The 16,990-nt window shown below is 43.2% G+C and overlaps 1 protein-coding gene across 4 annotated transcripts in view; it reads right to left on the bottom strand.

The window, feature by feature from the left end:
• Nucleotides 1-5,289: 5,289 nt before the first annotated feature.
• Nucleotides 5,290-16,990, bottom strand: part of opa1 (OPA1 mitochondrial dynamin like GTPase) — a 32,360-nt gene continuing 20,659 nt past the window's right edge. For all 4 annotated transcript variants that reach the window (XM_061078063.1, XM_061078061.1, XM_061078062.1 and 1 more), the window contains 2 exons: nucleotides 7,444-7,517; nucleotides 5,290-7,282 (listed from right to left, as the gene is read on the bottom strand). In XM_061078063.1, coding sequence (XP_060934046.1) covers nucleotides 7,453-7,517 — 65 coding nt within the window. In that variant the 3' untranslated portion in view covers nucleotides 5,290-7,282; nucleotides 7,444-7,452. The remainder of the gene's footprint in view (nucleotides 7,283-7,443; nucleotides 7,518-16,990) is intronic.

A 16,990-nucleotide genomic window follows, 5' to 3' on the forward strand; every position in this document is an offset into this window, starting at 1 on the left:
AAACACACGATGCTGCTAACGCCGGACGAAGCCTCGCCTCAAACATCTGCACTCAGCCGCACGGCCTGTTTGCTTTTGGTTTTAGTGCCTGCTAAGATACTATTGACGGCCAGTCAAGTAATGTCACCAGACCGTTTTTGGTCTGGCTTCACTATGGCACTTAGTCGATGAAAGCTGCTCCTCAGTGTCCCCCATCCGGCAACAAGTGCGGGCCCCCGTCACCGCGGCTCTGCAGGAGGAGGCCCATCAGATCAGCCTGACTGACGTAAGTGATGTGGACAGATACAATTTCAGCCTGGCAACGCAGCCGGGATTTGAGGACGCTTGTTTCTGTTTACCTAACGGCTCAGGCAGCGGAGCGCAGGCCTCACCTGCTGGCCTCGCTGGCTGCCATGAATGCTCACATAATCCCACTAAGTCCATGCAAACCCAGAGCTGCTTCTGGTGCTGAAAGCTCCGAGTCCCTCCCTCTCACCGAGACCTCCACTCCATTCAGAAACAGTTTGTGCGACGATCACTTTTTCCATGGCAACTTTGCGTATCTCCATTCTGCACAGGAAAGTTCACACACACACTCACTCTCTCTCTCTCTCTCTCTCACACACACCCCTTTTATTTCCTCTCCCACAGCTTCAGTATTTTACCATTCACTCACACTTTAACCATCATCTTGTGTATATGGGTTAGACTTAAATTTGTACTTATAGTAATGTTCACACTGCAGAATGATTTCTGTGCATGTCTCATGAGGTGTCACTAATATTAAGATGATATTGGTCATTGATATGAAATGAAAAGTGAGATTGAGCAGACATTACCACAGAGTAAGATTTTTTTAAAGCATGTTTTCCAACACATTTCATATCACAGAATTCTTCAATACAGTTATTGTTTAATATGCTAATATTGGCTTCATTAAGCAGTTTTAGGTTATTATTATTACATTTATTTATTGTTATGGCCTCACTAATAAATTCTTGTTAAGGTTACTTTCACACCAACCTTGTTTGGTTCAGATATTCAGACTTTTCAGTTTAGTTTGAACCAAATCACTTATGAAATGTTCCTCGGCCCACAAGTTGGAACAGACCAAACTTCAGTGACTAAAAGATGTGTTCTGAACATGGTTTGGATTGTTTGCATTGTGAACATTTTTTTGTTAAACATTTGGACCAGGAGCACTGAACACTAGAAGAAAAAGAAGCAGCTTGAAGTCTTCACTGACGACAATTATTATTGCGCCTGAAGCAGCTGTTAGTGAATAGGGATACATAATTATATCACGATGGCAACAATTTAGCAAAAATAAACTAGCTCATTTTATTCCTTCTCGTACATATATCGAAACAAAATTCATAAGTGTGTGAGAATAAAACACCTCCTGTTATGCAAATCTCGAGGGACAGTTAAATTATACAGAGAGGATCCTGCAAATTGTGACTAAAGATCAGAACTAGGACAACGTTTGAACTTCAGGGAGATTCTCATCAAATTGTTCTGTTAGTTGTAGTTGTAATCTGCAGAGAGTATGGAAGTCCATTCTGATCCTATTAAGTATCCATGTGTAACAATTTGTGAAAACAAGAGTTCCCTCATGCAGGATTTGACTTTTTCACATTAACAACCAAATGATAATTCTAATATGAATCTTTAATGTGATATTTTAAGCAGCGCTGACATGACAGTCCTTCCTCTGTGTGTGTTTTGTCTGTCCCTTGTGCAGAGAGTGACCCTGTGTGTGAGCGGACACCCTGCATCTGGAGGGATTAGTAGGAAAATATATAGATACACACCCCATCAGGGATTTAATGATGGAGAATGTGTCACTCCACAATGGCCTGATTCATGTCCTGCACCGTGAGAGACGATGAGGTCACTTCATGGATTCTTCAGGGTGCACGTCACATTTGAATGGTGGACAGTCATCCTCTGCCCTGCCACCCCTGTGGAAAAACACACACACATACACACACACACACACACGCACACACACACACGCAGCTACAGGACCACCACAGGATTCACACGGTCGAGCCCTGTAGGTCCTTAAATCTAAACGCTGAGTACTGCCGTAATTTATAGCTCACACAGAAACGGGCTCTCTGTATGTGTGTGAGTGCTTGTGTGTGTGTGTGTGTGTGTGTGTGTTGGGGGGTATGACAAGGAAGGTCACTGACCTTTGTGACTTGGCTAAAATCCCCATGGGCCTAATTCAGCGTTGGAATGGACCCCACAGTGCAATGGGAAGATGCCTCAAACATAATGAACACAAAGGCCAATTGTGACGCTTTTCTGTGCCGGGCAGAAAGCAGCGGGCCCCGGGGACAGTAGAGGGGTTTGTGGCCTGAAACGGAGACGGAAGCCTGTTGCTTCAACAAGCCTCTGATAAGATTCATCCGCGTTGACTGTGGTAGTTTGTCTCCCGGGGTGCAAAGTGTTAGATTTACATCCACTGTGTTTATCTGCACTTGTAGAATGAAGTGCTGATAAGTGACCCTCACAGGCCGAGGCATTGTCTTTAAGGTGATCGAGCCTCTCTTCAAATATGAAACGTCTCGTGTACGTGTTGAATGTTGTACAGTGTGTCTTGTGTACAGAGTGTTAGCAAGCATCTCATGCGCTGTAAGTATTTGTCATGTCTACCAAGATATCATCAAGGAAATGAATGCTCTGTCTGTGGCTTGGGAAATGTCACCTTATACTTAAGACAAACAAACAATATAAATATATCAGTAGAGCACCAACATTTAACATAATCATGGTTTCCCACAGGATCTTTTTTTCCCAACATCATTTGTCTAAAGTGACAATGCTGTTTTATTTCATTGCTAACTTGTTGCTTTATATAATTTCATGTCTTTTTTATTGTAAAGCACTATGAGCAGCATGTATGAAAGGTGCAGTATAAATAACGTGATAAAAATAATAATAATTATTATTATATTACTAATTATATCGATTAAAAATGTATGAGCGAAAAGTCTTTGGTTGCATGCTGCAAATTTTTTTTTTCATTCTGTCAGTGAGGTCAGACGAACACATTTTTTAAAAAAATCTCTAATGTGAAATATCAAAACTATTCAATATTGTTTTCAAGACAGAAAAAAGTCCACTGCAAAAAGTTTTATGAGCTTTAGGAAGGAATCTCTTCAGAGTCCAAATTTACAGACACTTATTAAGCAAAGGCTTCAAACAGGTTTCAAACATGCACAGATCTACACCCATCTTTATTTCTTTATGACTTTTGAGCTTGATGATATGTCACGGGAAACCACGACAGATAATGTATAGAGCGATCTGTAAAGTGGAACTCTGGTGTTGGTTAACGTCCACGTGAGGATGCTTTGCAGCAGCGGTTTGGTGCCGTTGAGGAGGCGAGGACGACCAAGTGTGTTCATCTAGTCGCCAACAACCTCAGCCGCTCGATCCCAGAGGAGACACGGAGACCAAGACAAAGCCAACACAGCCAACAGGAAGGCAAACAAATGCTAACACCGCTGCTTCTGCCAAAAAACACCCAGCCCCACAATTTATTGCCCCTTTTCTGAGACTTATTTAAGGGTTTCATCATATACTGACAAGCGTCAGACCCCCCCACCAGGCCCAAACACCCAGAATGTGTCTCGTGTGATGAGGTGGGGGATTAAAATAAAATGAAGCAACAAGATTGGCCCTTTCTTTTTCCTAAGAAAGAGTAGAAATGAAGCTTTGTGCACGTCCGCTGCTGTGGCACATTTGACAGGTCTGGGCCGGCTGCTTTTGTGTCACCAGCATAAAGGGGATTGAGGGAAAACACAAACTGAACCACTGTGCCGTTGTGGCGCTGGCTATTAGTCAATGTGACGGCCTTTGCAGATGCTAATGGTGTATAGTGTGTCCCGGCCGGCCTCCCTCCTCCCAGAACGTGGCTATCTGATTGCACAAAGGCCTTCTGCTGGAGGTTGACTCTTCCCCCGTCTCTTTTCATGGCTGCTCCAAAGTCATTAGGGTGGGTTTTATTCCCTCGCTCTTGTTTTTAGGAAAACAGACAGAACATGGAAGACAGACAGAAAGCAGCACGTCGATGTGAGGCAGTTACCTTCATGTGTGAAGCCTCAGGTGATGGTGCTAAGGATGAGCCCCCCCCCCCCCCCCCCCACCTCCCAGCCCCTCTGAGTAACGTGGCGATGCTGTAACAACCAGGCTCTTGTGAAAGACGAGAGGATGCCCAGGAGTGTAGGACCTCTGGACTCCGACTTATTAATCAGTCGGGGCCTGGGCTGCCTGCCTGTCCGCCTGCCTCGGGCTGCATCGGGTCGGCAGCCTGCCCTGGGATGAGATAACAGCCTGCAGAGTGAAATACTCGGAGGGTTTGTCCCGACCCGGAGCAGAGGCCTCAGCACGTCGGCACACAGGTCTCAGCAGAGAGCAGCGACCTGTGTGCCGGGAGATCACAGGGGTCTACGAAATATAACATGTGTACTTCTACTAAAACTCTCCAAGGATGAGAGAGAATCCAAAGTGATTCCCGATGACTCAGCATTTTTAAATTGATTTGTTAAAGACTTTAAAGGTTCAGGTAAAATTGAGATTTGATTCATTCAGGACATTGTGAACAAGACTTGAGAGGATAAGTACTGCTCTTTAAAACGTTATTTCATGTAAATTCATCTGTAAATACTATTATTTTTACTCCATTACATTATTTTGATGGATATAGTTACTTATCAAATGAAGATATAACATTAAAACTATATATTAGGAGTGAGATTAAATGGGGATTCTAAATTGACTGTTGCAGTGATTGTCAGCTGTGATTGGCTGCAGCTCCCCCTGCGACCCTTAAAGGATAAGTATAGATAATGGATGGACAGGAGGATGGGCGATGAGCCTGTAAAATAAAATGCTACATTAAGGATTACACTACTGAACATTTTGTAAGACTTGTTCTATACCTCAACCGACTATACAGCAGTAAAATGCTGCAGTAAAAACTAGAACCCAGTTATGTGGAAATCTGTCAAGTTGTTTTTCAGTATCCTCCTTACTAATAAACAAACAGATGGGTGAAAACAAACACCTCCTTGGTCGAGGTTATGATCAAGTTACAAAATAAAACTGTAAACTTCACGACCCATCAGAGGAACATAAAAATCGGACAAAATCATGACAATCCATCCCATAGTTGTCGAGATATTTTAGCAGCCGTCACCACTGACTTGGCAGAAAAGCACGACCTGTTAATAACAGGCTGGATGATGATGCACCCGACCGCAGATTGTTTCAACAGCACCGGAACAAGCTGACAAATCATGAAAAATCTTGTTTTATTTATCTCAATTTTATTCTTATTTTTCTCGTCAACACAAATTCAATAAATAAAGCACATCTGATGGGGTACACCATGCAAACATTACTTTCTACAACATACAACAGCTTTTGAACCAACCCACCGGTTTCCTGTTACACAAGTTCACTCTGCAGACATGTGCTGTACACAACTTCCCCTCAACTCTACCTGTACACAATGTACGGCATTTTATATATATATATATATTAATACCCATATTGAAATGTGAGTGGATGGATGGGATTAACGCAATCTCTCAACCCCTTTTAGTCAAATATAGGACAATTGAATTTACAGAAGATGGTGGAAAGAGTCGTACTAGTCCAAATGAAGGCGGAGCAACGAGCGTGGTGATGTGAGATAAGAGGAGGGTTGATGATAAGAGCGAGGGAGAAGCAGAGGATCGGGAAGCCTCAGGGCCTGGGACAGGGACGGGTGGGAGAAGCGGTGAGTTGAAAAAAGCAACGTATATTTTCAGATAAAAATCACAAGCCAGAATATTATATTTTTTCCTTTTTCATGACTTTGAGGAGTTTGTACACTTTTCCTGGTTTTCGGAGTGAGCGTATTCCTGAAGCAGCAAGAGGGGTGAGATCTTAGAGCCGGACATGGGAAGAGGGAGAGCAGATACAAGGTGCCTGTGCTCTGTGCAGGTACAGAGGGGAGTGAACAAATAAGATGAAACCTGGAACAGTTTGAAAACACAGGAACCCTCCAACCTCTGTAAGACTAGACCGAATGATGAAATGAAAAACAAAAAATAGACGTGGGTGGTAACAACTGACAGACACCAATTATACTAATGGACTTTCAAAATCTGATATGCGCAACTGGATTGGTTGTTGACGTTTTTATCATTCAACATTTTTAACTGATGATGTATCATGGAAATTGAGAAATTAAATCTTTTAACTTGATGATCAGTATAACGGTGTAATGTCTTATATACAAATACATGATCAACTAAACAGTTCAAAGCTGCAGAACTCAGATAAATAATGTGTATGTAAGAGACCCTTCATTTTATATCTATTAAGAGGGCATCAGTTTTGTGGTTTTACTATTATCGGTCAGTTGAAACACGGGGAAATGGATCCACAGTAGCTGAAGTGTTCATGTATAATGAGAGAGCAACACATTTAGATTTACAGAGACAAACGTGAGTTAGAGCATCACGTGTATTTGGCAGAAATTCAAACATACAATTTGTCAAAATAACCCCAATAGATCAAAAATAATAAATGAAATCTTTATATAATAAAGTTTGCAAACACCTTCATAGATGATTCTTGTTAATCGGAGAGGACATTGGATTTTGAACCAGGTAGATACTTTCAATTCTTCATTGAGGGAGACATGCAGAGTGAATGAAGAATACAGGTGACGCTTGGAGGACAATTTAAGAGCTTTGGATCCTAAGTGCAACTAAAGACAAACTGACACAGATTCTGACCCACTGAGTTGTGTATCTTGGTGTTTCCTGTGAGCTCCAGGTGAGAGAAAGGTATGAAACTTCACCTGTCAGGTGTTCACGGTACATAGATCATTGAATACACACACTGGTATGATCATGTACACACAAACATCCCAGGTCGGATGAAAAACATGTAGACAATCGTCTCAGTGAAAGCTCAACAGAAGCTTCTGGTTTCCCTACTGATCTACTGTTTTGGGCGCCGGTGCACAGGTTCACCTCGCGACAGCTCTCAAGCAATGAGGGGAAGAGAAAAAAAACATACAAAAATGGAAAATCAAAGAGAAAGCTTGATAACTATTCCTCCATCTGGTCCATCTGATCAGGTCCATCTTTCCATCAGTGCCCAGGTGGGAACAGGGAGCCGGGCCAGGAGCATTAAAATCAGGTGAGTGGTGAGGCTGACGGACATTTACACATGTTCTTGTCTTCGTTCAGTGCATTTCTCTGTTGAATCCAAACATTTACTGTAAATAGTTCTGTAAGGAGAAAAAAACAAAACATTCAGGTGTCAATCATCCCTGTGACAGAACTGATCGCTAAAATGTTTTCTATAATCTAAAAATTATTTGAGTCATAACTGAATAATAAGTCACTGCGTCGTTTATGCTGAATTATCGACTGTGACGGAGACAAATACCTGGTTCTCTTATTTCTCCTTGTGAAGAGCTTCGATGAAGGCTTCAAGTTTCTCCTGGATCTCACGAACTTTCTCTGCAAAGAAGCAAACAAAGGGGTTATTCACATAACGACACAAATAAAAAATAATTGTTAGAGCGGAGACCGTGCTAATTAATTGGCAGCGATTTTGAAAAATGATAAAATGTTTGTAGAATATTTGAAGAATATGCTTTTCGTCTTTTTGTGAAAAATGCAGAGCTGAAACAACAAGTTATTTCTTACAACTTAGCAAAGGATTATTTCAAAATAAACTGACAATGTTTTAGGATGACACATTGGGTTGGTGCAAATACACAAAGAAATAGACACATTGACAAAATCATGAATCGATCATCAGTAAAATAATTGATAATAGACACAATCGTTAAGCTGCAGAAAATTGTTGCTGCTTCTGCACGTCACTGAAACATACACAAAACTAAATGAAATCAGCATAAGTAGCTGTTTATAAATCAGTTCCTAAAACAGAGAAAATGTCAAACAAATTCCTTTTGCAAAATTAAACTTGTGCAGGTAGAAAGTCCTCTACACTTTTCACCAAAACACCAGATGTTCCCGTCTGACGGTGTCAGCCAAACGTCAGGGCAGACCTCTGTCACACATCTGATGATGACAAATTGTATATCCTTTACCGGTGAGCACACACCACATCAAAGCTCTCCCCGTCCTCTCTCTCATGGTATGTACCTCCCGGGCACATTGCTAACGGACAGGAGGAGATACCATAACAACAACACTTGACATGAAAGGAGGGAATTTACTGGAAAAACAGTCACTTCTTTTCACGAGTACACTCCCATTGTGCGGGGACGATATAAGACCGGCAATCCTTCCACCAAACATGTACTGTCACACGAGATGAGCGAGCCGTCTAAAGCAGTCTTAAGCGCTGATTAAACAGTGGCTGAGGGAAGTCTGCGGGCCAATGCAGAGAAAAGGAAGCCCAGGCTCGTAATGCCAGCTGCAGCTCCTGGCCTGGTTGGCTCTCCAAGCTTCCCCCTTCACCCTCGCTAATCTGTCTGGATCCCCCCCAAGCACAAATTCAAACACTGGCTCTGAAGAACAAACTAGCACTGCTGTATCTTGATCAATCAGCCACACAAGATCCATAGCCGGCCTATTGTGGACTGTTTCCTTACGAGCAGGCCCAATGCAAACACAGATTTAAAAAAGACTTCGTCCGTTTTCAGGGATATAAATCATTGTGGTTTGGACCTCAGAGCAACAATGTCCTAAGTGTCTATTTCAGGTCGGCACAAAGGTGATAACTGTGTGCGTGCTTTAGACTGAAACAAAATATCGTGCTCAGGGGCTTGTGAGCAGCCCCTTTGATGGGAGCAGGGCTGCAGAGGTATCCTTTTCCTGATGGATGAAAAGCAAATGGTTGTTGGGAGAGATGCAGGCACACCCCCACACACGTCCTGAAACACTAGCAGAGCCGAGAAGTGCTGGATAGCATGTGAGGCACACGCACTGACGCACAGGTGGACAGAACTGAGAAGACATGACTGACAGCCAGAAAAGCTTGGCCCTGAATGGCTCATGTACACTAACACACACTCACATGCACGCACACACACACACAGACCCAATTACTTGAAAACCAGCTAGGGCTCTGCAGTCTTGCCACCTCCACCTCTTTTCACCTTCCTACACACTCACTGCCGGCAGATGGTTAAAAAAATCCCCAGCCTTTGATACTCTGTTAACACATTCAGGCAAAATGGCAGGGCGTTAGGGGGAGATTACAACACCTAATGGAGGCATTAAAGGGGCCTGTCGAGGGGCCTGCTGACAAGGCACTGCAGCAGGTGTGGGGTTGAATGAAACATAACCCCGTGCCACGCCATTCCAACACACAGCCCACGGAGGGCATGGCTCAAAGGCAAATGACAGAGTTCAGCCGTGTGGCCTGTGCACCGTGACCACAGGACAACATAACTCAATCCAAGCCAATCAGCGCAGGATTACCAACATCTGTCCGACCTGGAGGAAAGGAGACGCGAGGGCGTTGAGGTTTGGTTGGTGTGCAGAGAAGGAGGGTACTGACTGTCAGCTCATCAAAACATGGGAAATCCCCTGGCTCAAGCTTCAAAGCCTCTAACTGGGTTTAGATGTGGCTGATGATAATGTGCTTGAAGGAGCATCGGCCTTTCAGATGCTGACTGCTTAACACGGGTCAAACATGCCAACTGTTGGGCAGAGACACACGGAGCTCTGCCAGATCACCAGGAGCCACGGTGGTGCAGAGGCAAGACCGGAGAGGGAGGGATGAGAAAAGACATTGGTTTGAATCGCTAGATTGGCTTGGAGCTGATGGTGGATGAAAATCTTTTATCCTGTTCAGCTGAACCCATCATTTTATCCAGTCAACAAATAGAGCACAGGTTAAGATTTTGTTTGTACTGTCCAACTCTTATCAAGTCAAGTTCATTTGATTTCTACATTCAATCACATAACCCACGTTTGCCTTATGGCTCTACAAGCTGTACAACATGCAGGTCTCTAAAGGAAGGATTAGAGATCAGAGGTGCAGGTGCAAATAGTAAACAGATACATGAACTGTATTTATATAGTACTTGTCCAGTCTGTCATTCATTCAAAGCACTTCACAATGCATGTCACATTCACACATACATTCATACACTGATGACACAGTTCAGTGTCTTGCTCAAGGACGCGTTGACACACTCTGGAGGAGCTGGGGATCAAACCAGGAGGTTGAACTCAGACTGAGAGAAAGCTTAGACCTGTTTTCCAATTTGCCTCTCCCCGACACTCGAGCTAATTACCTTTTTGTTCTTCAAAGACAAAATTTGTAGAAGGCAGTTTTGGAGTTACCGAGAACAAGACCTCTGCTTTAGCTAGCTCCTGCTGATGCCAACTCAAAGTAAAACTCAAATAACCCACTGCCATTCCATACTACTTTCTTCATTTATTCAAAACACAATATAATCAGGAAACCTGAAGTGTAAAGAGTGAAGACTGTCAATGGAAATGTGAGCTGGTATCTGGAGCCCACCAACATGGACAAATTCATCAGCCATCCATCCTGATATAAACTCCAGTTTGAGGTTTACTTGCATTGGATTCCGTGCAAATTAAAGTTCTAATATGGGGTGAGACAGCAAAGCATCAATGAGTAGAGCAATGGTCCATCAACCATTGCGATATAGCAGGATGCTTAATGACTTTAAAATGGTCCCTCAGAAGCTTTCAGGAGGTCGCGGGTGAATGTGCACGGAAAAAAGCCAATATACTGTGGTTTAAAACTGCATGAAACAGGTATTCTTTCCCCCCCAACACCATCTGTTTGCCACCAAAAGACAGCACCGAGATGAATAAAAAGGCCACAACAAGGCTTTCTTTTCACAAACCTGTGGAAATGCAACAAAAAAAAAAGTCACTGCGACCTGTTCCTCACCGAGGGGTGGGAGTAGCGATCTAAAACTCTATTTAGGCTCCTGTTTACCTAAGAGATGAGCCCCAAAACACAGTCATTCAACCGCTCACCCCTTTATCTGGTCATGAATATTCCCATAATCCTCTGGCCTCTATCCCAGAGGCCCCTTGTTTAAGATGCTGGGCGTTGTGTGGGTTGCCGAGGGCGGCGGGACTCTCGCCCATTCAGAGAAAGACAGGGGAGCCTTTCCCCCCACTCCCCTCTTTTCAAGGCCTTCTCTCGGCTGATCTCCACATGAAATGATATCTCATTCACTCTCACTCGGCAGAGTCCCCTAAGCCTGCTACGGCCGAAGCGCTGGCAGAAGGACGGCCGAGCCAAAAATCCTTTAATTGACATGTAATTAGACAGTGAAACTGCGTGGCCCTGCTGGACAAGTAGCCACCACAGAGGAGAGAGCGAAGAGAGGACAGGGACGGATGAGAGGGAGGCCTGCAACTTATTGTGGAACAGAAAAAAAACTAATCCCATTCATATGGGAGATGGCTACTCTACTTCACTGGATGTGAGAGGGAGGGAACTTTAATATGATATGAAGAAGTGACAACAGAAGTTTTCAGTGGATGAGGTGTGGTGCCAAGGTTCAGGCTAGTTTAGCCGTGCTGCTCTGAAACGGTCAACTGACAAGAGAGCTGTAGTTCGACGGTATGGTCACTAGAGACAATGGGGCGGAGGGTTTAGTTCCTGTCCCGACCCGTCATAATTCATGAAGAAACTTTTTATATCTCATGACGGCCAAGGTCACAGTGTCGGTGGAGACAGTGAATGTTTAAACGGCCTGGTGCTTCCTTCTTTGAAAGATGATCTCTTAATGTAACAAACAGAAAATACGCTTTTTCTTCAGCATGCTGCCTGATCTGTCCCTAAATCTGGATTGTCTCGCTATAAAGACTGGGCCATGGGGGATATAGACACAAGGAGAGCGGTAACGCTGACGGCCCAAACGCCATGTCAGTGACAGAGCAATGAATCAGGCCTCACACTCGCGGGTCTTATCTAGAAAACAGATGCCTGTGAAAGAGCAACACAACCTGGGGAAAGACATACGTAGGCCTGAGCAGGTCAGAGCTTGGGGTCAGCCAGAGGGTAGACTTAACAAAACACAACAAAATGCAGGGAACCTCTTATGAATGAGCCAGGTGAGGTGCAGGTTTTATTGACAAGCATTGCTTGGACCTTTGAAGGGCCAGGCTTCAAACATTTTAGAGCAGGGGATTGTAAAGATGAGGATGGAAGATGGTAGATTTAGCTCCAGGGCAAGGGAGGAGAAAGATAAACCAAGATCATCTAAAAATATATCAGTAAACAGTCTACAGCATTTCCCAAACCATTGTTAAAACTGAACAGGTCTGACGCAGTAAGTCCACTGGTGACTCATGGTGTAAATCACCAGGTCTGTGGTCTGAAGTTTTCCAAGACTCACCTTTTGCACCCAAACGGAGGCCTGTGCTGAGGCTAAGTGGCGATCAATCTTGAGAGGCCACATGGGCCTGGGGATGTGAGGCTGACAAGTCTGGTTTAAACTGAGATCCTGTCATAATCCCTCAGAGAAGCTCTCCTCTGCTGAATCCGCCACAGGTGTGTGGACCAACTTATCACAATTCCAGAATGAGCACACACACAAAACAAACACACAAGTGAGTGAAAATACTTGCATGTATCCAGCCCTGCTGATAATTGGCCGTAAATGTAAAAAAAAGAAATAACCTTTCTAACTTCCTTCTTGACACAGCACTGACCCCAGACCACCCAATTAAACAAGATGACGGAGAGAGATAATACAGACCAGCGGTTCTCTTCCCCCTGCTGCCCCTGGGTAAACACATGTTTCCAGCTGCTCTGGTTCTCAAACATCTTCACATCCATACAACACTGAGGAGCAAATGGGTTGGAATTCCTTTGAGCTTCTAGAAAAGGCCTGTTCATGTCTGTAGCATGGATTCACGGGACCACAGGTGCATTACTTGCAAGCGCAAAGCGGAAAAAGTACTTTTGGTGCCGCAAAATGTGGCTGAGTACCCGATAAAGGTAACATTACTACACTAAGGAAACACAGTTTATAGTATTTTCCGGCACTTAAATTTTAAATGTCTGATAAACTAGACAACAATAAATCAAAGAAGATGGTCAGACAAGGCTCCAGGGGCAGTTGGGTCATAACATGAGAAAATTCAAACCTGAAGTTTGCATGTTTTTTAACTGTTATAGAGTGGGAGTCTATGGTTTTCCTATGACCTCATCTTAACCAGCACCTGATGTCTGATCTTTTTGTGTGTGTGTGTGTGTGTGTGTGTGTGTATGTATATATATATATGTGTGTGTGTGTGTGTGTGTGTGTGTGTGTGTGTGTGTGTGTGTGTGTGTGTGTGTGTGTGTGTGAGTGACAAGTGGATCAGTGGGAATGGCTCCCTAGTGGCCACAGTGCTGGACAAAAGTGAACAGAAGCCCCGCAGAAGTTCCCCTCCCATCACACACCTCCTTCTTTTCCCTATTTTCCCACACTTGCACTCTCACTGCCCCTGAGGAGAACGAAGGATGGCTTTACATTCTCCTTCACAGTTCAGTTTCTTTATCACCACTTCCATCATCGCCTCTTGATTGGTTGCTTAAAACACACAGGTCTTTTTTTTCTTATTTCCTTAGTCCGCTGGAGTTATTTCCTGAGTTTGCGCCAAGGGAGGATATTCAGAAGCAGCCACATCACCTGCAGATGGACCTTCAGCCAACTTTTTCTGACACTGTAAACACTGGAAATGGTGTTTGAGCAGGATTGCCAACAAACAAAATTTCAATATTAGCAGTTTAGTGGAAAATATTTATTCTCTAAATTCCCTGCAATTAAATTTGCGAATTTAGAGAATAAATATTTTACTAATATCATACGATTTTTGTATTTAGTTGATATTTATGTGCTTTCTCTGAGTCAGTTTCAACAACTAATCACCGTAGCCACTCATCAACAACTGTATAATCAAGAGCTTAATTTCTTAGACAGACATTCCTGGGTTTTGACCTGGGAGGATGGATGGATGTACCGAATGGAAAGTAGGAAGTGAGAAAAAGCCTCAGGGAGAGAATATGAAAAAGAGATGGGTGATGAAGAAGTGGAAAGAGAAGCCGGTCATAAGTTTGGTAAATGAGGGTCAGTTGGCTGGTTGGAGCTGTGATGAAGAGGAGGGGGGGAGAAAGTAGCAGAGATGGAAAAGAGACTCCTGTGTCCTGACAGCAAAGTATGATAGAGAGAAAACAGTTAGAAAAATTGACTAATAATTGGAGATACATATAGGAAGTAAATTCAGAAAGTTACTTCAAACCAGCTTCCTTATGATCTGCCTTCTGACGAGACGGGATAAAAGCGAGAGATCAATCAGTCAGTAGTGAAACAGTGGAGAGAAGAGCAAACTTTACTGTGTTAAAGAGAAACACACAGTCAACTGGAGTAATGCATGGAATCCAGGTCAAACTCTAACCTTTAAAACTAAATACTTAATTGGTATCAATTCAAATAAAGATCCTCTTCAAAGCTATTTTAAAGAAAACGTGACGTAGATGATAAAACATCTGAAACAATATACTGGGAGCATCAAAGCGATACTACTAATAATCATTAGGGCAATTATAGATGTTAAAGGTGCTTTGCAATTGAGAGTCTGTTCATATACTTTAACACGACATGAACAGAACATGACTGGAAACAAAGTAGGAGGGGCCACCTCATTTACACCAGTGTTATGACAACAGTAGATCTGGTGTTTGTGTACCCGACACACCTGGAGAGAAAATGTTATTTGGCAGCGACACTGAAGCTTGTGGTTTCCTCATCCGTGGGAAAAAACAAACTTGTATTGTAACTCTACTAAGCCTCTCAGTTTACAAAGGCTTACAGATAACTAGTGTCTATGAAATCAGAGACAATGAAGAGTGCTCAGGAAGATGGAGGTGAGTTTTACTAAGTAAGAAAGGTGGAAATAGCGAGGGAGATATATAAAAAAAAAAAGGACAGTAGCCAAGGAAGGAGAGCTATAGAAGCAGTGCAGTGTGCAAGAGAGTGATCTAGAGAGACACGAGGGAGAAGTGTAAACAGAGAAACAGAAAAACAATGAAATAAGACTGCATATAATGGCATTAATCCCCAACATGCCAAATAGCAAACAGTGTTCCCTCTAGCTCACTGCAGAAAAGCTGAGCGCACCTTCCAAATGGCTGAACAGTCGACTCAGGCCATGTCTACAAAGATGTGAATTAAGTTGAAGAGCTGCATAGAGTTCAGAAGCAGGATTATATTGAGGCACAGCTCCAAAAAAAACTAAACTGCCACACTAACAATCTGGGTTTTAAAGCAGAGATGTCATACCAAAATCTTTCCTCAGTGGAGGACACTTGAAAGCACCTAAAAGACTGTGAGTCCCTCAACATCCAAATGGAGAAAATTAGGCATCGCTCATCTCCATCTTCCTAAAACCTTCCCATCAGTTGAGCATGGTGGTGGAACCTCATGTTATTCAGAGCCAGGGACTGAGAGGTTCGTCAGTATTAAGGGAAAGCTGAGCAGAGTAAAGTACTGAAATATCCTTCATGAAAAGTCGGTCCGAAGCTCTCAGGACTTCGTACTAGTCCAAAGGTTCAACCTCCAATTGGACAATCACCCAGGACACAAAGCCAAGACAATGCAGGCCTGCCCCAGGGACAACCCAATAAGTGTCCTTCAGTGGTCCAGCCAGAGACCGGACTCAAGCTCAATCAAACACCTCTAGAGAGACGTGAAGACAGCTGTGCACAAAGTCCCTAAAATACCCGACACTGGTTGAGAGGATCTGCAGAGAAGATTTGTAGAAAATCCCCCAATTCAGGTGTTCAGAGCTTGTTGCATCTGACCACAAAAAGCCTGAAACTATAATCGCTGCCAAAAGGTGTTTCATCTTCACAGTGAGGAAACCTGATATAATTTTTTAAGAAAATAGCAGAATTATAAAATGTGAAAAGGTGAGGGAGACTAAATACTTTCTGAATGCACAGTAGACAACAATGAAACTAAAACAAGTTGATAACTGGTAATCCTTTTGTCCCTTTTCTCCTTGGGCGGTTAAGACAGGTTATATTGTAACTAGCATCAATATAATCTAGTTTTCAGAAGCATGGCCACTGAGGCAACAGAAGCATTAATACCTAAGAACAGGACTTGTCCTTAGAGCCATTTAGAAAGCATGGACCGACTGAAAGGTTTGTGCAGGAGCAGCATGCTCTGCGCTGCTCTCCCTCCTGAGCACAGGCACCAGCGTACACTAAACCTTAAGATGCTACGTCATGCCTTACAGCAGACGAGAACAGAGAAGCACTTCTCATTGAGCCCTCGCTAATCACTCTGGAGGAAGCTGCTCAAAGGAGGAGGAGATGAAAGAAACAAAGTGAGCGTGAGGCTGAGAGGGCATTCCGGTGAGCAAGCCCAGACAACCAGAGCTTTATTGTATTCTGCTTCTACACAAGATAAAGAAAAAAGAGAAAGTGACGGCATGTGCAAACACGCAAACACTTCACACATTAGCGCGGTTCTTGAGAGCACATTCGGTTGACACCTTTAATTCCTTAACCCTCAAATAGCCTCAATAGAAGAGCTGGAATCCATAGGTTTCTGCACAGTGTTGAATTCATCAGCAGCAGTGAGCCTGTAGTGAAGATGTGAATTTACCGCTGTACGTTGACTATGGGATCGATCATGAAATCAGCCCTTGCAAAAAACTGCAAGAAACCAAAGTATGATACTAATGGACTTGAGTTTGCAATCAGGAAACTACTTTACCTCAAGCCTTATGGAGGTATTTCACAGTACAAGATGTTTTCAGACTAATAAAACGGAAATCTCAATCACCACATAGCATTAATACCTTATAGAGAATGTCAAATCATAAATTATACTATATGTGTTGCTGATTTTGTTCAGTTAAACAATTGAGGAAAAAAGTATTTGCTGCAATCCAAGACACTTGTCAACCTTTATGAGTGATTCAAATCTTATAGCTGTCAGTAGTACAGTAATAAAAGTAAT

The sequence above is a fragment of the Limanda limanda genome, chromosome 9 (assembly GCF_963576545.1).
Source record: "Limanda limanda chromosome 9, fLimLim1.1, whole genome shotgun sequence".
Lineage (NCBI taxonomy): Eukaryota > Metazoa > Chordata > Actinopteri > Pleuronectiformes > Pleuronectidae > Limanda > Limanda limanda.